At 45.8% G+C, this 25,010-nt stretch overlaps 1 protein-coding gene across 3 annotated transcripts in view; it reads right to left on the bottom strand.

The window, feature by feature from the left end:
* PIK3AP1 (phosphoinositide-3-kinase adaptor protein 1) overlaps positions 1-25,010 on the bottom strand; it is an 81,918-nt gene that overhangs the window by 12,809 nt on the left and 44,099 nt on the right. For all 3 annotated transcript variants that reach the window (XM_073352976.1, XM_073352977.1, XM_073352978.1), the window contains 7 exons: positions 23,718-23,862; positions 18,751-18,893; positions 17,870-18,002; positions 14,858-15,054; positions 12,156-12,345; positions 4,116-4,211; positions 272-454 (listed from right to left, as the gene is read on the bottom strand). In XM_073352976.1, coding sequence (XP_073209077.1) covers positions 272-454; positions 4,116-4,211; positions 12,156-12,345; positions 14,858-15,054; positions 17,870-18,002; positions 18,751-18,893; positions 23,718-23,862 — 1,087 coding nt within the window. The remainder of the gene's footprint in view (positions 1-271; positions 455-4,115; positions 4,212-12,155; positions 12,346-14,857; positions 15,055-17,869; positions 18,003-18,750; positions 18,894-23,717; positions 23,863-25,010) is intronic.

Below are 25,010 nucleotides of genomic sequence, written 5' to 3'. Positions count from 1 at the left end.
ATGCAAACACCACAGTGTTTTGGGAGAGGGAAGAAGGGTGAAATCTAGATCTGGATCCCAACAGGAGGCCCATCTCTTATGGAATGAACCAGGAACCTAGAGGTGAATAATCTGAACTCTGGGGATTTTGGAAGCCAGGCGAGGATTCTCATCAAGGTCTGGGAGGTGGGCCCATTGCTGTCCCACTTCTATAACAGGTACTCCATGCAGCGTTTGCTCTGCTCTGTACTGCTGAGCACAGAAATACAGATGGTTCTGGTACAGGACTCACCTTTGGAAATGTACAGCTCCTTGTCTTGATGAAGGGAGCTGGAGTCAGGCCTCGGAACAGGAACTGGAGGTCTGTTGACCATTTCCTGAGGGAAGTCATCCTGCTCCACAGTGTAGTAAAGTTCATTCTCGCCACACTGCTGGTAGGGATCATCCTCCGAATCTGGCACATCTTTGCTACTGCCTAGAAAGCAACTACAGTCAGTGAGACACCAAGCTACCCGAAGGTGTGCTGCCATCGGCACTCTAGCTCTCACCAATCATACAGCACACTGTGCCTGATGACATTGGCCATAATTGAATGGAAATAGCCACTCTAATTTTTGCAGTGGTTTTTAAGTGCCTAGGACAGTTCTTTATCTGGTCACCAATGTCTGGTAGTGGGTTAAGTGCCTGAAGCAGGTACCACCTTGTTTGGTGCAGGTATTTTTAACAGTGCCGGTTCCTTCCTGGATCACGAAGGACTGTAGTGGAAAGCTGTAGGGCTGTAATAAATTTGGGATGTTAACAGTGTTTGTTGCTTGCATTAGTCGTCTGCCATCTATCGGATCCCAGCTGCTAGCGAACCTATCAGAGCACTGGGTTTCAAAGGCCAGCATCTTAGCGGGGTTAGTATATTTACCGGCTGCTGAAACTGACCAAAAGTTGTGTTATCTGAGGAGCATTATTCCTTTCTCTGCTGCAGCCACTGGCCGAGAGGTCTATGGGTCTCTTCTGATAGGAAGTAATTCCTGTGTTCCTGTCTGCGTATTCACTAACTGGAATGCTGACGTCTTGGCATGGGAGTTGCACCAAGTCCACTTGGATCCTCTCAGTGGAAGAAACCCTCTCTGGTACTCACACCCTGAGCACCTTGCAATCTTTAACCTATTTATCCTCAGCACCCCGGTGAGGTAGGAGAGTGCCATTGTCCCCACGGGGAACTGAAGCACAGAGAGGTTTAAATGACTCACGCAAGGTCACAGCATGGAACTGAACCTGGGTTTCCTGAGGCCCAGGCCCAGCCCCTGGCCCTAGTCACTGGGCCACCCCTCCCCCTTCAGAGAGGCACGTGACCCAGAGCTGACACTGCATGGCTGGCAAGGGCAGGGGAATGTGCAGAGCAGCTGGGGCATTAGTGTTAGCGGGGGTAGTTCAGTCTTGTTCTGCTTCTGAGTTGGTGACGTGGAGAAGCAGAAGAGGAGCCACCAGGTATCTGAAGAGTCAGAGAAGCAGCAAGGGCTGGGGACTCAGAGCATGTCGGGGAGGGTGGCGGCACAGAGCTGAGGGCTAACTTGAGTTGGAGAATGCAGAGGGGCAAGGATCAGAGCTGGGAGCCAGGTAGGCAGCAGCATTTGGCCAGGGCATCCAAGAGGGCAGCAAATCAGGTTTCCCAGTTGGATTTTGTTCCCTCCAGCCATGCAATAAGAATCACATTTTCACACTGGCATGAAATCCATGAGCCCACTGTGGCCTGGCTCATTTCATCTTCCTGACTTCACCTAATGGCCAGTTCCTCCACGAGGCCCATGCGCCCTCCCGAAGGCTCAGAGCAGCACTGGCGGGTGCCAGCCTGCAGCAGGCTTTCCCAAAGCAACACTCAGGCCTAGTCTAGGCTTCTAAGGTTTTTCGGTATAGCTCTCCTGACAAAACCTCCCTAGTGCAGATCCAGCTTATTATACCAGCAAAAAGTTGCATTTGCCAGTGTAGCTTAGCACAGCTTATTTCGCTTGCCAAACAAATATAAACTCTACCAGCAAAACTGCTGGTATAAGCCCTGGCCTCAGACACCTATTGCTCTCCAGAGAGCAACAGCACCTGGTTCACCCAAGCAACTCCCCGATACTTCCTAGCTTATCAGCAGCACATTCTCCTGAAAATGATCCCTTGCCATCAACCGGAGACTAGCAGCAGAGAGTGATTAAGATACTTAGTGGCTGGAATTCAAAGACGGCCTCATAGCTGCATGGCGGTTGATTATCTGACCTGCACAAGCAAAGAGTAAGAGGAATCCAACCTCACACAGTTTTATTTCTCCTTTCCAGGCTGCTATTTTCCACAGAGGTCTTTTTGCCTAAGCCTCCCCAGCTTCCTGTGGTATGGAGAAATGCCCCAGCTTTCCATAAATAAGGTTTAAGATAGCCCCCCTTACAGGCCAGAATTTGAACAAACACCCTACTAAGGTCATCAAGCGATCCATCTGAAATGATGTGAAATGTTTTACCCAAGGGCAGATCTTAGATGTTCAGCGTTTGGTACAAGCAGGATAAGCCGTTTTAGAAGCAGTGTTGCCAACACATGGTTTTAGCACGAGTGTCACAGCATGTGGCATTGGGCAATCGAGAACCTCTGCTTTCATTCCAATAAAAAGCCATCGGCTAGCCCTCGTAGTTCTGGAGAAAAGCGTGAAAACCTGACCTGAGCGTACAGTAAAGGCCCACAAACCAGAAAGCAAAGAAAAACCCACAGTCTCATGATCTTTGAACGCTTACGGCTGCCCACGCTGGAGACAATGGGGTTCAAGAGAAAGACTGTTCTCAGTTCTGAAAGTTAGTATTTGCCTCCTCCTCTCCCCAAAGAAACTTGGTCTACGAATGCCAACTTTGTCATTAGGTTGTCTGGCCCAGGAGGTGTGTGCAGTCAAATCTGCTGACTTCAGTGACAACAAAATATTTGGCTGTTACCTCTTAACCCAACAGAAACACACCTAGCAGGGGGAGCTGGATTAGATTCCTTCTTGTGCAGCCACAGGATTGTTCACTAAATTCTATGAGTTGCACCTGCAGAGAGTGGGTTTGCACAGCATCACTAAAGGCCTAGTTTGACTTGCAGAAACTTGGGCTTCTCGACACAAACATCTAGTTCTCAGCAAGCTGGGGTATGAATCTACCCCACGCTAGCCTGCCACGGACTAACTGTCTGTGTGGACACTGCTGACGCATTTGTTAATACACTTTGATCTAGTCCTCTTTGGAACGGGACTAGATTAAAAGTGCATTAACAGTTTGTTAATGTGTCCATGTGGACAGCTGGTCTGTGGCAGGCTAGTGCAGAGCACCCCTCCTGCCCCCCCCACCCCCGGCTTGCCACAAACTAATTGTCAGCGTAGACAAACCCTTAGTTGCTGGTGATGTGAGAGAGGGATATAATCCAGACTGGCTCTCAGGGGCCAGGCAGAGTTCACAGGGATGCTAGATAGGAAGACCTGGAGCCCCATTATGCCATTTCTACAGAGCGGAACCCCTTCTGGAGCATCGTACATGCAGAAACCAATTGGGCCAAAAGCTTTCAAGACAGGTACCTCAATTAAGCACCTAGCAGAGGTCTGGTCTTAGAGGTTCTTGGCACCATCCTTTCCCACTGAAGTCAATGCAGAGGCCACATCCCTATCTGCACAACCAGGTAGTTGAGGATAATAACTAGCCACTCTTAGTCAAAAGTCAAACTCCTCCTGCAGGCAGATCTGCACTTGGGCCCTGATTCAGGGTGGCTGAAATCCTCTTAACATGGAGAGCAGAAGGCCACAGAAAGGCAAGTGTTTTCAGCAGAACCTCCCTGTCTGAATATTCATGTCACTTAACAAGTGAGGAGGGGATAGAACCAGAACTGGATCTTACTCTGAGTTAAAACACGAATCAAGTTGGTTGTGTTACCATGCAGATACATCAACCACCTTCCCTGCTGTACTGAACACTTTACAGCAGATGCGGAAAATACCCAGTGCAGCAGAGCCGTTCACCTTGAGCACTGGGAGTTTGCGTCTATCCTTACAGAGCAGGACGAAATCTCAAACAGAATTCATTTTAATTAGCCCTAACCCACCCTCCCCCACCACCTCCACTCTCCACCTGCCCCCCAGCTCTCACCTTCTAAAAATTTGCGGATCATAGAATCTTTTGTAGTCAGAGAAAGCTGGTCTCTAGCGATTGGGGCTTCGGGTTTTGACTGAAGCATCTCAACATCTGGAAGAACAATTAGGAAGAGTAATCCATTAACTATGTCTTCAACCACACCAGGTTTTCCATTAGCTGTTCACAAACCCAGTATGATTAGCGGACCTGAGATTTCTGAAACATCTGGGCCTACTGACCAGTCACTCAACTTTAGGATGGACAATTTGGACAATTCCAAGCACAAGTATTTGCCTCAACAGATGATTGTGGGGCTAAGTCCCAGTAAGACTAGATAGAGTTCCATGCCTACTCTGAACAGCGAATTTACTGCACTGTATCCAATCTAAAACCATGTCTACACTACAGGGACTCTAGCACCATAGCTACATGGTGTAGACGCATCCTATGGCAATGGAAGGGGTTTTTCCATCACTGTAGGAACACTGCCTCCCCAAGCGACGGTACCTAGCACAATGGAAGTTAGGTTAGCGTAGCTATGGCGCTCCGGAGTGTGGATTTTTCACACCCCTAAGCACCGTAGCTATGACAACCTCCATTTTAAGTGCGGACGAAGCCTAATACCAGCACTGGAACAGTAGAGCAGTGATACTACAATTAAGTCTAAATTCTAACCGTGTCTTTCTTTGCCCATAACCTCACAACACTTTCACCTTTCAGGCTGAAATTTCCAGGCGGGATCCCTGCCTGGAGGAGACTAGTGTATAGAAAGGCTCAGCTGTTTAATGTGAAGGCAGATACGCTATTCCCACCAAACAAGTTTTGTGTGATGCTCTGCAGCTGAAATGGCTGGAGGGGAAATTAAGATTGTAAACTATTTAGGATAGACAGAGACTGTCTTTACTACAAATCTATACAGCAGTTAACAATGAAGCCCCAATGTGGTTGGAGCCTCTAGCTGCTAGCAAACCTGCAGGTGACAGGGGGAGTGCCATGTGGTAAGGAAAGGGCTCAGGGAAAGGCAGTAAGGTCTAAAAGGGAACAGACCTTGACGGCAGACTAGAGGGTCCCTGAGCCGGAACCTGAGTAAAGGGTGGATCCGGGTTCCCCTGCCAGCCACTGAGGAAGTGGCACTCTGAGGCAGTGAATGGGAAGGCTGCCCAGGATTGCTGAAGGAAGGGGAAAACATGTCGAGGGAGGTGGCTGGAGAGCCAAGTCACAAAGAGGCAGCAGCAGCTCATGGAGCAAGAGTGGGGCTTCCGACCCAGAGAGAGAGGCGGAAAGATGGTGTGCCACCATGGGAAGGGATGTTGATTTGGCATGCTATTCCCCTGAGTGACCAGGAGGAGGCACCATCCTGGCATGGAGTGGCGCACCCTGTCACAGACCCCTATTCAGCACGTCAGCACATTCTTCCGGGCTTTGCCCATCAGGGATGAACTTTAAGAATGTTAAGCAAGTGCTTTAACTATTACAGGCCCCATCTGTGGAAATTCATGTTTTGATCAAGTTTGGTTTTAATGTGGCCAAGTTATAAGCCACTGAAAGTCGCTATGCTCAGTACATTTTGCACAGGATTTCTGCCAAGTTCCTCAAGTGCGCAGCTAAGAAAGGCCGTTGCTGTACAGGCAGAGGCGAACAACAGAGTTGTGTAGTGGAGAGTTTAGTGAAGTTGCCAACAGGGCGTTGAGGATTAGCTACTGTTTGGAAGACACTTTGGGCTGCTCAGCTGGAGTTGGCTATGCACGTCCAATGTTTCAGCATTAGAGTGCATATCTTTGTACAGAAACTTGTCATTTTGATCCAAGTAATAAATAATTTTAACAGACTGATATTTACAACTTATACAATCAGCCATGAAACAAGCCACTGATGTATGGATTTCGGAGTGGAGTAGACAGCATTGGGAGTGCAAAATTCCTTTCCTTCTCCGCATAGAAAACAAAGAGACAGCCTCATGTTCCCCTTTTTTGTCAGTGCTCTGCAAAATCATTAGACCAGCACAGTAAGAGGAAGTTGGGGAGTTTTCTATTGCGTAGCCAAATCTTTTCACCATGTAGTGTCAACTACCGGAGATAACTACTGCATAAGAAGGCTACTGCTTTTCTGGGTAAAATCGATCTATCTAGCCAATAAGTTGTCAATCGATTTCAGGCAGAGAAAATCTTATACTAAGGGATCACTGTTACACTTGGTTAGTGAGTGACCCATGATAGAGACCAGATCTGTTTTATGGGGCATTAGCCAGGATTAGTTAACTCACTAATCTCACCAACTGCCTGTAGGGTATGTGTTCCGTTTATGGGGTGTTCTTTTTTTCCTTTACCAGTAGAAGGCCAAGCTGATTTTGCCAAGGAAGAGTAAAAACTATAACGGAACCCCAAACTTTGCCCAGCTGAGAGCCACACTGGAAACTTGCCAGGAGTCAAAGGACAATACCTAATTGGTATGAAATACAGCAGCTTACAATATTAGACACTGCTGTACTGCAGACTCCAAATGGACAAAAAATAAGAGACCAAGACACCAGAGGTAGGTTATCCTCGTGCACTGTCCCATATACCCGACTCCGTAGGAGGATGAACCATAAGTATAAATAAAATATCAAGTATGTGACATTACTCAGTGAAGTAGGCGAAGAGGTTAGTGACAGATCACAGGGAACTGCAGACACTGACTCCGTGGGAGAGAGATTAGCTTCCCCGATGTAGGCAGGATCTTGGGCTTGACTGACAGGCAATTACCACATCATTGTCTCCTGGCACACAGATCTGCCTTGTATATAGATGACACCTATTAATGTCCTACCCATGTCCCCAGATCGAGCTGAAGCCTTGGACATCTCCCAGATGGATTATCTATTCCCCTTACCTCATCAGAAATGAGACTCTGGAGCAGGGATTAGGGGGAGAAGAGTCACCTACAAAGTCTGGGCCCCACAGCCACGTGCCCAGCAATAGTTTGCAAGTGACCCCAGGTTTGCTTGAGCTAGTCAGGGGACCTAGGGTGAAGGATCTTGTGGCGTGAAACCAGCAGGGAGAGGAGAAGCCATGCTGGAATCTCAGGTGTCATGCTAGGTAGGATTTAAGATAAAAGACTGCCCTCCGATTTCCCTTCCCACTCTGTGCAGCGACTGGAGACTTCATGTGGGTTAGCAGCTTCTCATTGAGCCAACAGAGCATTGGACCTTCTGGAAGTTCAGTCACTGCCCCTTGGTCTTAGAGACACCAACAATACACACGGGCTGCCTCAGTGCATGGCTGCACCTGCCTTTTATGTTAACCTGTAAAGAAACCCTTGCCCCCATCTCCATTAAGTCTTCAGAGCCACTTGTAATCAGCTATTACCGAGTGCACACACAAAGCCAGCTGTGTTCAGAGGTCAGTTCTCTATTACTTAACACAAAGACTTCAGTGTTTTGCCATAATCCCATCCCAGAATTTTAAAGCAGCAACATTTTGTGCACGATTCCGTTCGCTCACCTGAGGAAGACAAGAAGGCTGCAGTTCTGTGTACTATCTACAGTCCATAGACACAGGTTAGAAAAACCTTGTCTATGTGGGGGATGGGGGAATGGGGATAACACAGCTCACTACCATGGGAAAAGACAATGTGAGCAGCTAACAAAATCCACTCTACTATCCACTCTTAGTAGGGAGTCAAGGGTTCTGAAACCTCGTTCTGCACTTCACAGCACAATCGTTTAAAAGCTGCTGTTCCAGCAGTGTCCCTTCCGGGGGGGGGCAGGGGGGGGCTTGCGAGATTAACTATTTAACTCTCTAAAGCATGAAACTCTGGCTCCATTAGTTCCTGCAGCTGGATGGTCTATGGTTAAGGTAACAGGGCTGGGAATCAGGCAGGTAATCTGGTGTCCCAGATCTTTGTCCAAAGTCACATGTACACAGCGGCAGAGGGGAAGTGACATGGTTGTTTCCCCATCTAAAATGGAGTTAATGTTTCTAAGGTGGCTGGAAGCAGGGGCACCAGAACAAGGGGGACCAGGGGGCCATGGCCCCTCCATTTTTTACCGGCCATAAGGTCAAGTGACAGGGGAATGGTGCGGAGAGGAGTGAGTGGTGGGTGGGGCCCAGGGGAAGGGGTGGTGCAGGGGCAGAGTCTTGGGGGAAGGGGCAGAGCAAGGGCGGGACCTTGGGGGAAGGGGTAGGATCTCGGGGTGGATGGGTAACATGGGGGTGGGACCATAGTTCGGGCGCCTGTGGCCCCCCCACTTTTAAGGTGCTTTGGCTGCTCGTGGCCGGAAGATTGCAGTTTGTTAAATGCACTGAAGTCAGTGGACGCCAGGCCCTAGAAAAGGGCAGAATGGTATTTGAGTAATTCCTAGAGGGGGAAAAGTCACAGCTGCAGACAGTAACGTTAAAACAATTTTTATAGTGGGGGTGCTGAAAGCCATTGAACCAAACTGTAAACTCTGTATATGATGGAAACCACTTCAAGCCAGGGGGTGCTCCCACACCCTCAGCACCCCTAGTTCCAGCATCCTTGGCTGCAGACAAAAATAGGTGTCATAATTAGCAAGTCAAAATGTGGGTCACAGAACTATCTAGCCGAGGAAGGAAATGCCTTCCCCTGGCTGGGAACAGAGTGAACAGGGTCAAGAAACACATAGCCTTGGAGGAGGGCAGAGGTTCCTCATAGCTTTCTCCTACAAGTAAATCATTGCTCTCCTTATTGGTTCAGAGACTGGATAAAAATCTGCACCTTCACACTCCAGTCAGTCGTTACTGAACTGCATGTGCTAAGGCCTTAATACATGGAACCTTCTTCAGTATAAGAAACAGACCCAAACAGTGGCAATCTACAGACATGGGACATTGACCAGTTCCTTGACATTGTCTGGTACTTCACTGCATTACAGGATGTGTTCTGCTTCACACTTTAAGGAGACAGTTCCATTGTTCCCTCCATCAGGCTTCACTACTTGCCCTTCCTAATCAGGCACATCAGACCCTACTACCCTCTGGCATCTTCTTAGGAAAAGCACATTCGATTCCAGGCAGGGAAGTTTGCCCTGCACTTAGATCAAAAAGAACCCACTGGTTAAAGGTTAGTCAACCCCCAAGAGTTGGGAGGTGGAAGTTGGGAGGAAAGCTCTGGCACACACAGATTCATTCAAAAGGCCACATTTCCTAGTGATCCAGGGTTTGGAACTGAGCAGGAGAGGTTGGTGGAGGAAAAGAGTTCACAGTGGTTAAGACAAAATGGTCCCTTTGTCCACAATGCAGAAGTGAGGTGAAACGGATAACTCCCCCTTCATACTTCTTGGCTGCTGTTTGTAACATCCACCTGCAACCCACACAAACCTGCTGCAATTTCCTTATGCCTGGAATTTTCAAATACTTGTAAGGTCAAATGTAAGGTGTAATCAGAGGGGAATTCTACTGAAGGGGGAATTCCTACAATTAATGGGATGAAATTAACTAAAGGACAATTTAGGCTCAATATCAAAAAAATTCTTAACAGCAAGAGCTATTTGGCTGTGTGCTAGTTTGTGAAGGGAAGTGGGTTTTGCGCATTTAGAAGGACACTGGGGAAGTGACTGTAGGGAATAACCCTGCACTGGACAGGGCCGGGGACACAGAGTTCTGTACAGGAACAGTTCTTTCCTAGTTCTGTGGTTGTGTGGCCCATCTTAAAATTGAGCTTCATGGGACACTATCACACTGGTGTCTAAATCTGTCCTAATCCTGGCACAAGTATCACCTCTTCCTGGAACTGAACGGTTAGAGAAACTGTCAGACCCACAAAGTAAAAATTCCTTGCACAGAATCCATTTCCATAGGCCGAGAGAGAGAGAGAAAAGCATTGAAAAGATGAAAGGGATCAAGACTAGAGACTGGCTGGGGGACTCAAGCACCAGTGTATAACCTGAAGCTGTTTTTAACGCTTTGAAACTGATTACATTTCAAATAGCTTCTCATTCAGCTAGGTGACCCCTTGGTGCTTTCAAGCTTTCTCGGGTCAGTTCTCGAAGTGTGTGGCAAGAACTGTGGTCCAATCCTGCCAGGTGGCCATGTTGCTCATATGGTTGTGGCTTAGTATGTCCCTTGTTCAGAGAAGCCATTGGAGATACTAGAAATCAGTTCCAACCTGGAGGGAATGTGTGAACAAACATCATGTTTCACTTTTCTATGTAGTCTTTCATTTCCTCAGAGCTTTAACTAAGTGCTAAATCTTGAAATCTATAATCATTAAGTCAGTCCTAACCCAGGCAATACTCCCACCACTTTCAATAAGGGCTTATTTCAGACACCAGTCAAACATCTGCATGCTGAAATAACTGCATCAACACTAAGTTACACCACCAGTTGAGCTGTATCCGTCTCTACACCAATACAGTTACATAGGGGCAAAAACTGTTTAGGCCTAAGAATTTTCCCAGGTAAAGACTCCGTAAGGCCTTCAAAGATTTATTCTTTATACCACCACCAGCCCCGTGGTAGAAGGGGATAGCCATGTGGAGCACAGAAAGCACAACACAGCTCTGGACACAAGAGCAAACACACTGTTACAGAAAGTGCTCAAGGCTCTTTGTCCATGCAGACGGACCAAACCTCAGACTTAAAGAACAGCTCTGTTCTGCATAGTTTTTAAGATGTCACCCTCTTGTTCAGATCTGCTCCTTGTGTGAATTCAGAGCCAAGATTGCCCACGAGTGACAGAATTTTTTGTTCTTTACTTCTGCCAGCCCCTGCAGAGCCAATACAGCAGTGTGTAAGCTGGATTCAGTTCCCTTTTGTGCACCAAGAGAATCACTTCGTTCTAGTCCTTCAGACCTCTGCAAAGCCACCAAAGTCACTGGCCTTGTGCATGTGTCGCAAGAGCACAATGCGGCCTGCAGAACCTTTGCTACTGGTGAGGTTCAGAAAGCGCAGCCCGACTCAGACCCCAAGTTTGCAGTACTGGCAATCAGACCACTTTTACTCGTCAGCTGAGCACATTTGATCTGAAGTCGGAGAACACAGTACGAGGCCATTTTGAGAGCACAGCTACATTCTACATTCCAATTCAAAAGTCTCAGAGACTAAGTTATAGGAAACCCTACACCAAAAGAATTATTAGGTTACAGTAGAGTCTAGGCATTTCAACCCACTAAACTCAACTAGTTTTTCCTCTGATTTTTTTGCCCTGCCCACATTAAATACCTTACACAGAGATCCACCCATTCTCCATAGAACTATCCAAACCAACATCTAGAAACCAATTCTATGCAGACCACTTCTGAAACAGCACATGTTAGCCACAGCTCCCCAGCCCTCACTCAAGGACTAGGGACAATGGGATCTTTGTGGCTGAGGCATACAATTGCTCCTGCTGCTTATTCTCCACCTGAAATCGTAACAACCTGGTTTTGTAGCAACATAACCATCTCCACAGCAACCAAATGAGACGTCACAAAGACGGGATTATGAATTCAGGTGAAGGATAAACAGCAGTGGCAATTGAACCCCTAAGCAACACAGATCTTGTTTTAGAGTGTCCTTCATATTCCTATGGGGGAGGGGAAGCAATCCAAGATATATTGTCTATAAGCAGAAGTGTTTCAGTAGGAGAAGTTTTCCCTGAAGCAATGAATTCTTAAAGTGCCAACACACTCCCTTCCCCTCCACTGACAGCTGACTTTCTCCCAAGCACTTAAACAAGAACAACCCACACTTTTTAGCTTGTCCTGCCTCCCTTCAAGTCACTACACTGGCTTCTCAGCTTCTACATCAGACTGAAGTTCCTTGTCCTTCCTTTTAGAGCTCAGCCCTACTGTACAGGAAGTGCCTTTTTACCATACTGCTTTCATGCAGAGCAAGATCTGCAGTCTAATGATGAAAGCGTTACTTCTTTTTATGCCTGTTATCTCAAAGCCAACAGTAGCCCAACCATCTTTTAGAGCTGCTGGTGTGGACAGAGCAGAAATGTTACAATCAAAACACAGTATAAATGCAGTCAGGGACCTGCCATGTGTAAACACTCGGCTTAACATAATAAGAGATTGAGTATTGACACGGTCTGCAACACTCCACACAACGTAAAGTCTATACATACACAGATCGTCTGAGGCATCCGGGGCAAAATTGGCCATGGATTCATAGAGCTCATCATCACAGCCAGGATTCAGGGAGCATTTCATCAGCAGGTCGGTGGAGAGGTGAGCCATGGACTCATAAACAGAGTCATCTTCCTCACCCTGCATCAGCTCCTCCTTAATGTGACTCTTCAGCATATCAGCAGTTTCCTGGAGGAGGGAGCGTAAGCAAAAGACTCAGGAAGGAGAGGATCAGGGAAATAAAGCTGCTCTTGCTATGTGAGGTGCAGTGCATTAGCATGTTCTGATTTACTGAGTGCACGTGCATCCATCTAGTGTCCAGAGTTAGCAGATTGAATTACTGCCCATGCTCTAAGCAAGCAGAGAACTTAAGTCTCCAGGGACATCAGTCTGGTACATTTCACCAGCACATCCATCCTCTGAGCCCACAACTGCATCTGCAGGTCTCCCCTTCTGGGAAGTCGGTGCCAATATCAGGATAAGTCTGCCACCCACTTGTAATGGAAAGAGCCTTCCGGTGTAAACCCATATCTAAGGCTGCATGGACCTTCGTCCTCATCGTAGCGACACAGACCCGGGGCCTATGCTGCAGTGGATAGCCAGGTCTCTGAGAGGCCACCCAAGCTGTCTCTAATAGCACTAGCACCATCATGAGATCCTCCCTGGCCACCTGCCGTTGGGCTGGCTCTTCTGTGGAGCTGAAGGGGGTAGCTCAGTGGAGGAGCAAGCTCAGGTGCAGGAATCCAGCACCAGGAGGGGGACAGAAGGAGAGAGAACCCAATCCCCCCAGATGCAGAACAGCCATTTACAGAGGAGGCAACATGGGAAAGTAGGAGAGCTGGCTTGATCCCCAAACCAGCAGCTGCCGCCACTACTGCATGGCGTGGAGATTGCAGATTCCCCTGCCTAGCCCTGTGACGTATTAGTGATCAGGGGTGATGCTGTGTTTGCCTTTGGCGGCTATTCCGGGTACAGGCGAACACCCCTAGCCAGCGGGCACAACGTTTAAACAGTTGCTGCCCCTCTGCTAACTCCGCCTCAAGCCTCACATACTTGGAAGTGCCAGGACACATGCCAAGCTCATTCTAAGGTGGTGATGGCTCAACAGAAGCTGCCCTTGGAGACTTTAGCTGGAGATGCAGATCAAAGAAACAGTTCCTCGCCCCAAGCATTAGCAAGAAAGGGCCAGCCCCTGCTTCACTCTGGATTTAGTTTCCTCTTTTTTTGACAGCTGTACTAGAAGATGTTCTGGGAGTGCACAGCCCGTCTACTCCGAGAGACCAACAGGAAACCTCACAGCTGATCATCGCTTGTGTAATACCAGCCACTTTCATTTCTCAGGGCAGTGGAATTCTTTATGCAGGTGCCGCGCTGGAGAGCAGCGCTAATTTCACAAGGCCTGCGCCAGTGAGGCAGAACGCTTCCCCAGCTGCTCTCCCCCTAACCCAACACCGACTGTGCTCCAGGCCCAGCCACTAGCTCTCTGCCATACAGCTGGAAGGAGCCTTCTTTCCTCGCCTCCTCTGGCTATTGCCACAGAGGCTTTTTGGTTGTTAGCATCTGCGGCTCTCGCCCCCACCAGTGGCTGCACTAATGCAGACCACTGACTTGTGCTTACAGTAAGCGGGACATGGCGGATAGCACATTGGGGTTGCTATTTCAAGCCTGACTAGCTCTCACACCACAACAGACGTGGGAGAAAAAGCTAGCACAGGCCAGGCCAGGCCTGTGACGCTCATGATGTATTGATCAAAGAAAAGGGTTGGAGGTAGCTGGATTTTCTCAGCCTCCTGCACTTCTCCTGCACTTTAATGAAAGAGGCGATTCACAGGCTTGTAACTCCCCTGATTTCAGGGGAAGGCCACACAACCTGGCTAGTAGCTGCCCATCGGGAGCCTGCACAGTCCATTTTAGTCTGTCACTTGTCTTTGCGCAGAAAACCAGCACAAGACCTAAGCAGCACCCAAGTCTTCAAAACAGGGCTTCACCCCTACCGGGGAGGGTGAACATCCCTCCCCCTCCATCGTCTCATTAAGTCCCTCCATTTTCATACGTGTAGCCCCCAAGCTAACAAGTGCAAGGCCTTCTGCACAGAGATTTAAACCCCCAAGGCGTCACCCTTGTGCTTGCAAAGTGCTTGTCACGTTCAGAGCACTTCCCCCCAGCTCCTTTTCCTGCTGCTTTGAAGTGACAAAGTGCAAAGACTTTGAAGTGCAGGCAATCAGAGAGAGTCCTGGAGCCCCAGAACCACAGCACACTCTGAGTCAGTGCCATGGCACTTCGCTGGACAGAACAGGATTGAGGGGCTGCAGCTTTGGCAGCATTAGGGTTTATCTCAGAAGCTTCACACCAGGGATCGGATGCCATGGACGCATCGGTAGCAGCATGCTGGTCCCAAGGGTTCTGAGGGAAGGGGACCAGAAAGGCGTACTCTGTTTTTATCTCTTCTGCTCCTCTCTGAGAGCCCTCTGCCCATCTTCCCCAGTCTCCCATGCTGCACCCAGCTGCCAGCCCCACCTTACACCAGAGAGAGGCCATGGTATGCCAATTTCCCCACCCCCCTCCACAGCTTGACATCCCAGTGCACAGCACCGTCCTTGGTGACAGGCTACCAGCCTGACGGAGAGTGATCTGGGGCAGCTTTCACTGTGCAAAGTGAATGCCGTACAGCCCCCTCCGGCAGCACCTTGCTCCCTCTTACCACGTATTCGTCAATGAACTGCCGCAGGTCCTTAAAGCCATGGTTTTCAGCGATGTTGTTTGGGTAGTACCCATACTTGTTGGCTACACTGTAGGCCTGCAGGGCTCCCGGACAAGTGAGCAGCAGGGCCGTGAGGTTCTTCAGCCCGTATTTTGCAGCGAAGTGAAGCAGCGTCGGCAGCTCTTCATCCCTCTGATCTGAGAGAACAAAGGCTTTTAGAAATCAAGCTCCTCTTTGGCATCAACACACCCGGTGGGCAATGAATGCAGCGGCTAGTAAAGGGGGAGGCACACAAAAGCAGGACATTAAATAGCCCTGGAAGAGCTACACCACATCAGAATGGAGCAGAACTCGGCCTGTAGGGCTGAGCCAGCCAGAGCCATCTAGGACATTCGGATGCCCAGTTCCCATTGGTTTTCCTGGGAGTTTGGCATCCAAATCCCTTCAGGCATTTCAAAGCTGCAACTTAGCCGTGAAAAGCTGAGCGTCAAAGACACTTAAATCTTCTCATGAAAAATGCTGCAGAAGGGCACACCTGCCTGGCACACCTGCCTGGCACACTGGGGCACCGCTGGCGGCGCATTTGGCTCCATCTCTGGATCAGCTGGAAGGTCAGGGAGAAGAGAGTGAAAAAGGGAAAAGCTGTTCTCTGGCGAATGCATCAGCATCATGAGGTAGGGCAGCACATCAGGTGTTGGGGAGCAGGGTAGTGAACCCTCAAGAAACTAGATGGCAGAGTTAGCCACGAACAAGGCGCATTCTCACTAAACAGCGGTAGATGCATGACGTTGTGGTGAAGAAGCATGTGGCTAATTTCAGCCTCAGCCAGGTTCGTAAACACGCCTACCAGAATGCTTGTGCATTTGCTAGTTCCATGCCAAGGTGCACACTTTGCTCAGGAATACTGGCACAGAAGACATGCACAGCCCATGTCAGGCACTGCCCAGGACAGAGGTTGAGGAAGGCTTCGTCTGGCATGGGGGAGAAGGGAGCTGCCCGATTTACAGGGGCTCTTTCTGGATATTCAAGGAGCAGCACTGTTCAGTCAACCCCAGCTGGGTGTCAGCAAAGTGAGGATAAGAAGATTAAACAAAGAGGCAGGAAATACAGAAGAGGGATAGGGGAAAATATTGCCAAAAAAGGGGTCCTGGGGTGCTGGCCAAGATCCCCAAAAGCCATGTGCTAATCCCGGGGAATTCAACAGCACTCTGACCACAACAACAAGCTACCGTATCTGGAAAGGCTGCTCTGATCCAGGCATTTAAAATCAAATCGCCCTCTACCAAACTGGGCCTGTTTTCAGAGACATTGTCGTGTCCCACTGCTGAGGCTGTAAGTGCTGCCAGGCAGGTCCTGAGGCATGTGGTCAAGGTGGTCTTCACTGCACGCATTACTTTTACAAAAACGGACGCCCAAGACTTTCAGGAGTGACAAGTGATTTTGGACCCTGGGCCTCCCAATTTATCCTAATTGTGAGCTTAACAGGAACAAGGAAGTGAAAGTTCATAAGCTGTCAAAATCACCTAGAATAACCAATGGTGATGGGAACAGGTACAAAAAGGAGACTGAATTAGTCCAAACATAAAGGCCTCCTGATACAATTCAAGGACATGCGTTAAGAACATGCCTGGTAAACAAGAGGGACTGAGGACCAAAAATGAATAAACCAAAATGGGTATGTTGATATTAAGCCTAACTGAGAGAGAAAATAAAGAGGGGATGGGCTATTGCACCCGGCAGTCCCTTTTGGGGTCATTAAGAAGAGACTTTGGGGAGAAAAATTGGCTACTGGAGCAAGTTTCACCATCATGGCTGCCACTTCCAACATCTCCTGGGTCCTTTTTCATCCTAAACTTGAGGGATGTCTGACCAGACTGGGCCAGAGAGAGGGACCCAAATGACATCACCACCCTACCAGCTCCAGCTGAATGCCAACCACCACCAGGATGCAAGACGTGTCTTGCCCCTCCCCACCTTGGTGTGTTCTTTTCCTTCCCTGCCTTACCTCTTCTCTTTCCCACCTCCTTTTTCCTTCTGTCTAAGAACAGTCCAGCTTAGCCAGCAAAGACTGTATATTTTCCAACACTGCTATAAGCCTGTCACTGGAAAGGCAGCTAAAGGCTATGCCCTACACAGCCCAGTACTGGAACAAGTTTGCCAGTCTCGCAGTGGCTGATCAGACCGTGTGTCATGCCTGTGTTTTTCCCACAGCAGGGCTGCAAGTGAGAGTCAGCATCAGAGAGAAGCTGCATTTTCTCTCTTTGCTGCTCTTTCCTCTCCCCTGGTGTCTGTGTTTATCTCGACTTGTCTTCTAAGAAATGGGATCAGACTTTAACAAGTACAGCACCAATGACAGCTCCAGTCAAGCTTAACTCATTTCTTTTCTTTCCCCCGCAAAAGGACAGTTATTACCAAATACCAACTAAATGACTGTCAAATGTGGGGTGGAGGAGGGGTGTCCTTCTAAAAACTCTCTCCAGCTAAAGGAAAGGGAACAAGGGATGTTGTTAAAATGAAAACTGTATTTAATACCCTACATTTCAAATGCTTTAACTGTTTTTCCTTCTTTTCTGTATCTTTCAATAAAGAGTTTAATGGGGATTTTTTTGGCTGAGGTCTCTAGATACCAAACCCCAAACCTTGTTTAATGTTCTACAGTGACTGGATTATGTTAACTCCTTTGTCTCTTTGGGCCCCTTCATTCCATCTAAATTAATACAACAGCATTCAGTTTAACACCTTGAAAGGGAGCTCATTTTCAGAGAGCAGGGGCTCAATTTTCTTTTAAAGATGGCTCATGTTGGGTACCTAAGATCACTAGGCACTTTTGAAAATCTTGGCCATAGATTATTGTCCATCCTGCCCCAGGCCTGCCAAAGTAATGGCTCTTTCCTCCATTCTTTATGTGTTAAAACCCTGTCGTTCCATTTCACACAGTACTGCAGGCAACTCATTTTACAGCCATTGATTACAAGCAGAGAGTTGTAACAAGGACGTTTTTTAAACACTTACTTGTATTCATATCTTCTTCCTCCAGCTGGTTGATTCCAAACAGGTGCAATCCACTTGCAGGAATGTTGTTCTTCAATGACTCGGTCAACAGTTTGTCCAGAGCTTCTATGTTATATGGTACTATTTTAAAGGCCTGAACACAAGTGAAAAGTAATTTATCTTGGGGGCGTTTTCAGGCCAGACATTCAGTTCAGTTTGGATATATAAAGTAGGTTAAAAACAAAAAACTAAGTCAAGAGAAGAGAATGCTAAACACTCAAAGACCAGAAGGGCCAAAGTTAAGGTCATACATGCAATTTTAACTGCTTCCTGGTGCATATTCATGATACTGTATTCAGTTACATGATCAGGTGCTACTATTTTCAGTGACTGAGTATGCAGGTTGGAAAGCACAGTGAGTGAGCCTGGAATGCAAAGATTAAGTCGTTTCTTAAAACAGGAGTGAAAAATGAAGGAGTTACTTTACTTTCTGCAATGCACTCAACTAGCCTTGTCAGTTTCTCTTGTTGCACTAGGCTTTTATGTTTAGCTTTCCAAATGATTTGTTATTTCTTGAAGACTTATTCCAGGTTTCTCAGTTAAACCCAGTTTCTCAAGTTAGCAAAGTCTAAATTGGGGGGTTAAATTACTGCATTTTCCTTGCGCTGCCAATAAATCTAGGAGTTACCATAGCTCCTCAAAGGGAGAGAGCACACTCTGCTTTCTGCAGATGGGAAACATCTGCTAGACCTAATTAATACTGACTGCAAGAAGACAATTAGCTTACATTTCTATCCTGCTGGTGAGCTCTTTCCTTCCGAGTGCTTTGGAAATCTTCTTTGCTCACCTCCTGCCCCAGAAAGGGCTGATTTCAAAAGCTGCCTTTTGTCCATTGTCATTACCTGGCACATGAACTCCACTGGATTAGCTGCATTGGCCAACAAGTTGCCGATCTCTTCCATGTCAGCGTAATAGCTGATGTTCGCTTCCCCCACCATCAAGTCACCTGAATATATCCGCAGAGATGCTGCTCCAGAAGTTAAGTCTTTCAAAGGAAAGGAAAACAATCCCCAGTAAGACCAGGCAATGAGCGTGAGCACCCAGAAGTAGCACTGACATTAGGAGGGGTTTCCACTTCACTCCATCAGCCAAAGCTTTTCAATTCGTGGGTGAATCTGGCATGCGTCAGTAGGGTTGCCAATTTTGGTTGGACGCATTCCTGGAGGTTTCATCACGTGACATCATCTTTAATTAAAGATTAATCTTTAATTTCTGGAGACTCCAGGACAATCCTGGAGGCTTGGCAACCCTATGCATCACAGAGGGCATACAGGTTGCTTTGAGCATCCTGAAGGAAGGTGCTGCAGAGCTTTCTTCTTCACAGCTATGTCAATGCACCTCACTCCTGACTGGCAGCATTCCCTGCTAATTCTAATCCAGCCTACCCAATGCTAACACACAGCTATGTCAATGCACCTCAACCCTGAGGTAGAGCACCTCTTGCCACCCCAGTCTTGGGGCTCTCTGGAACAGATTCCAACCCAAACCACTGTATATCTACAACTCACTGTAGATTTTGCATCCCCATCAACTGAACTGGAGTTGAGTGAAATTCAATGAAGGTTAAGTGCAGTTCAGCCCTGCAACTTTAATCAGACTCAGGTTTAGTCTCCTATATACCTCTGACCTTATACCCTTCCTGATGTGTAACTCAACGTACAACTGGTGGATCAGCTTTTTCCTTCTGACACACTACATCAGACATTTTGAGCCACAACCTGGTCAGGGTTGAACATTAATTCCTGTATACCCCTTTGTTTGTAACAAGTCAGAATGCCACCTGGACTAGAAGTGTTACTCTGTCACATACATAGGAAATGTAAAGCTTATTTCACTTAGTATTAGAGACAGCAAGCTCAACATGCTTTTTAATTCAATAAGCTGGAGGAAAGGGAGGTACATTTATAAAGCCAGAGTGGTGGATTCTCCATCACTGACCATTTTTAAATCAAGATTGGATGTTTTCTCACAGATCTGCTCTAGGAATTGTTTGGGGGAAGTTCTCTGGCGGGTGCTATACAGAAGGTCAGACTAGATGATCATATTGGTTGGTCCCTCTGGCCTTAGAGTCTATGTATAAATAGGTTTCCAAATGTGTATTTAATAGGCCTGTTGATTAATCGCAGTTAACTCACGCGATTAACTCAAAAAAATTAATCATGATTAATCGCAGTTTTAATCGCACTGTTAAACAACAGAATATAAATTGTAATTTATTAAATATTTTGGATGTTTTTCTACATTTTCATATACATTGTATTCTGTGTTGTAATTGAAATGGAAGTGTATATTATTTTTATTACAAATATTTGCCCATAAAAATGATAAAAGAAATAGTATTTTTCAGTTCACCTCATACAAGTACTGTAGAGCAATCTCTGTCATGAAAGTGCAACTTACAAGTGTAGATTTTTGCTGTTACATTACTGAACTCAAAAACAAAATAATATAAAACTTCAGCGCCTACAAGTCCACTCAGTCCTCCTCCTTGTTCAGCCAATCGTTAAGACAAACACATTTGTTTACATTTACATCAGATAATGCTGCCCTCTTCTTATTTACAATGTCACCAGAAAGTGAGAACAGGCATTTGCATGGCACTTTTGTAGCTGGCATTGCAAGGTATTTATGTGCCAGATATGCTAAACATTCATAGACCACTTCATGCTTCAGCCACCATTCCAGAGGACATGCTTCCACGCTGATGATGCTCGTTAAAAAAATAATGCATTAATTAAATTTGTGACTGAACTCCTTAGGGGAGAATTGTATGTCCCCTGCTCTGTTTTACCTGTATTCTGCCATATATTTCTTGTTATAGCAGTCTCAGATGATGACCCAGAACATGTTGTTCATTTTAAGAACACTTTCATTATAGATGTCACAAAACGCAAAGAAGGTACCGATGTGAGATTTCTAAAGCTAGCTACAGCACTCGACCCAAGGTTAAAGAATCTGAATTGCCTTCCAAAATCTGAGCAGGATGAAGTGTGGAGAATGCTTTCAGAAATCTTAAAAGAGCAACCCTCCGATGCAGAAACTACAGAACCTGAACCACCAAAAAAGAAAATCAACCTTCTGCTGGTGGCATCTGACTCAGAAAATGAAAATGAACATGTGTCACTCTGCACTGCTTTGGATTGTTATCGAGCAGAACTCATCATGAGCATGGATGCATGTCCCCTGGAATGCTGGTTGAAGCATGAAAGGACATATGAATCTTTAGCGCATCTGGCATCTTGTGACGCCGGCTATAACAGTGCCATGAGAATGCCTGTTCTCATGTTCAGGTGACATTGTAAACAAGAAGTGGGCAGCATTATCTCCTGCAAATGTAAACAAACTTGTTTGTCTGAGCGATTGGCTGAACAAGAAGTAGGACTGAGTGGACTTGCAGGCTCTAAAATTTTACACTGTTTTATTTTTGAAAGCAGGTTTTTTTGTACATAATTCTACATTTGTAATTTCAACTTTCACGATAAAGAGATTGCACTACAGTACTTGTTTTAGGTGAACTGCAAAATACTATTTCTTTTGTTTTTTACAGTGCAAATATTTGTAATCAAAATAAATATAAAGTGAGCACTGTATACTTTGTATTCTGTGTTGTAATTGAAATCAATATATTTGAAAATGTAGAAAACATCCAAAAATATTTAAATAAATGGTATTCTACTGTTGTTTAACAGCACAATTAATCACGAGATTAATCACAATTAATTTTTTTAATCGCTTGACAGCCTTGGTATTTAAGTTAACAGTCTTGTTTTAGACACACTACCTTAACCGTTTGCTGGGCCAAGTTCTCCCCATTTCTACCCACTGACTTCAGGGAAGCTGAACAGGTGTAATGATTTGTCCCTCAGACTGTCACATTATGACATAACGTGCAAATAATGATGTTTTGATTTGCTGTCTGTTCCAGGGAAAAAGGATTGTTTCTGGTCAAAACTAACATTTTTCAGCAAACCAAAAAGTTGGAAAAAGAAGTTATTTCATTTGAGATTTTAAATTTTTTTTTAAAAATAAAATCTAAGCAACTTTCTCAATGAAAAATCATTTCAAATTGAACAATCAAAACATTTCGTTTCCACTTTTTCGGTTGATTTTTATTTTTCAAGCGAAACCATTTGTGAATTTGACATGAATTCACAAAATGTTTTGGTCAACATGAATGTGCGTTTTGTGGTAAAAAAAACCCTTGAGATGAAAAATTTTGCCCAATTCTAATTATGGGCATTTTTCTCAAATGAAGCAACAGAGTCACCACTTGACTCAAGAAATCAAAATGGATGTTAACTCACCCTACTGGGAAGCTACCACAAATTTATAAAGATGCCTCGAAAACCCCATTGCTAAACTTTGGTCCAAAATTTAAGTTCAGGTTTGTAACTTTCAGTTTGGTTTTTTTACAAACCCAGAACAAATAAACAGGTTTGCATGAATTAAAGAGCAAGCTACACTAGTCAGTTTGTTCGAGACTTGTGCAATGAATTATGTACCACAAATATATATTAAATAATGATTATATATATTACTGTTAGGAAATAGAAAGGTATGGTTTTTTTTTTGTATGTGTTTCGGCGGATGCAGCAGTACAGATTGTGCTGATAAGAAAATTGGTTTGGGTATCTTATCAGTAAAATTCTTGGCCTATGCAGACAACAAGATGAAGCAGAGGGAGCTAGTAGCTTTGGAGTAAATCCAGTGCACACCCTTTCCCTCCCAGCAAGACAAGCTAATGTGTAAAAACCCCAAGGCCACAAAATCATACCAGTAAGAAGAATGAACAACTACTGTAAGATAAAAACAACTGGATGGAGTCAGTGGGGTTGAAAGCAAAGAATAGATGTGTTGGAAACCAGACAGAGAAAAGTAAGTTTTCGCAGGATAAGCACGAATGTATTATTGGAGGTTAGTTATTGTGATTTACATATGATAAATTAGTGGTTTAGACTAGATAAGGACACAGATTAGGTAACTTGGTAAACTGAGTCTGCGCAAAGTTAAGGAACAGGGAATAAAAGATAGAGACTGACAATAAGAAAGTGGAGAAGACACAGGGGAAGAAGAGTTGAACATAGTAGAGACCAGAGCCTTTAAGAATCACTCTGGCCCCAAGCAAGGTAACTTGATCAGTTTTTTTCTTGCCTTATCTGTTTTTGCATGTATATGTAATTCCTAGGTGAGACTAGCATTGTCTTAAAACATACATAATCAAGGCTAAAAGAAACTGTGTAAGCCTAAATTGAAGTGGATCTCGTTTTTCACATAGCAAGTTTCACTTTCAGTATCTAGTGGATTCCTATGAATTAGGGAAGCACTGTTGCTTTTGTGTTTTTTACCCTTTTGAGGGATATTGAAATTCTCAACACAAAGAGTGCTAACGAAAACTGCTTAAATGTCAAACTTTCCTAGCAGTTATATTTTGTGCCTACACTACCCTGCTGTGTCCTTTGAAGCCATTCCGTACAAAGAACACCATTACTGGCATCAATCTTTTTCTGATGCCCTGGTGGCGGTGATAATATTTTGCACTTCTGAGGGTTCATTCAGCTTCCAAGTGCTTTACAAGCCATAACTGTTCTTCAAAACTCCCAATGAGGAGGGCCAGCGTTACAGTTGTGACCTTACTGATTGGGGACACAAACGCACAGGGGACAAGGGACTCTACCAATCCCACACTAAGACACAGAGCTGGGAGGAAGCAGAAGTTTGTGATTTCCCTGCCTCTAGCTTTTTGTGTTCCAAGCTCTAGATTGTTCCCATCTGCAACAGTTTAATTCCCAGAGGGAGAAGTTCTACCTACCAGGAGCCTGTACAGAGACAGTGTATTCATTTTCCATCTTGGCTGGCACACGCACAGATTGGGCATTCTCTGGAAAGAATTCAGCTTCTGTTTTCACTTGACAATCCAGTTTACATTTCATGATAATATAAAGTGTTGTCTGCACCTAGGAGTAAAGGCATCACAACATGTAGGTTCATAATATCCTGGAGCCGTTCTTCATTGCAACCCCAGCACTGCTCTCCCCAGTGCTGAATTCAGCTCAGAGCAATGGGGACACCTTTTCAGGGCTTCTAAACACCACTTGGAAAAAGTAACCCACTAAAAGTGATTGAAACTTCTTCTGTGTCAGATTTCAGCATCACACACAGGGCTCTGTATCTGGGTTCTGTGGGTGGCTGAATAAAGCTGAAGACAGTGGACTGGGGCATGCTGTGAAACTGCCAGACATCCTGGTGCATGCATCTGTGTTTAGGTGACAGGTTTTAATGCCTCGGGATGCCATTTATATGGTGAAAACATGAAATCGGTGCTTGTGGCATCCACTAGCTAGGAAATGAAATATCATAAGAGCACTAGATCGGTTTCATTAGCATCATAAATGACTCCCTTAGGCTCAAGAGCATGTGAAGGACAACCCCTAAAACAAATATTGGACCCTGTCTACATCGTGATCTATAATCCACAACTTCTCAGGCTTTGTCTACACTATCACTTTTGTCAGTAAAACTTCTGAAAAAACACACACCCCTGACTGACAAAAGTTTCACCGACAAAAACACGGGTGTGGATATAGCTACCGCCGCCACTCGTTGGGGGATGGTTTAATTATACTACAATGACTGTAGTCGATGACCTATTAGTGTAATAAAACTTAAGCATTTTATTACACTAACAGGTCACCGACTACAGTAATTGTAATCTACCAGTATCCTGTAGGTCCTTTCATGCTCACAGTCTCTTATGCAGTAGACCAGGATCTCTCAACCATGCCCGTGGGATACAGCCTGTCCAAAGTAGAGGATTCAGCCATTTCTAGGTACCAAAGATGACAGAAAAAGCCTACCTCAGTTTCTGATTTCCCCCTTAGTCTTAGATCATCAATGATTGTATCATGCCATGAGTTGGAGATTCCTAGCCACTGCTGGTGACACCTCGGACAATGCACTCACCCTCATTTTAAACAGGAGGAAACAAAGGCATAGGGGTGGTTACCTACGTTGTTGCGAGGCTTAATTCATGAAGGCCTGTTATCACCATGTGGAAGGCATGAGAAATGGATAAAGCTTTATAGCGCGTATAGCGCTGGTAATG

The sequence above is a fragment of the Lepidochelys kempii genome, chromosome 7, assembly GCF_965140265.1.
Source record: "Lepidochelys kempii isolate rLepKem1 chromosome 7, rLepKem1.hap2, whole genome shotgun sequence".
Classification (NCBI taxonomy): domain Eukaryota; kingdom Metazoa; phylum Chordata; order Testudines; family Cheloniidae; genus Lepidochelys; species Lepidochelys kempii.
The sequence above is the reverse complement of the archived record's forward strand: the minus strand, read 5'-3'. Positions and strand labels throughout refer to the sequence as shown.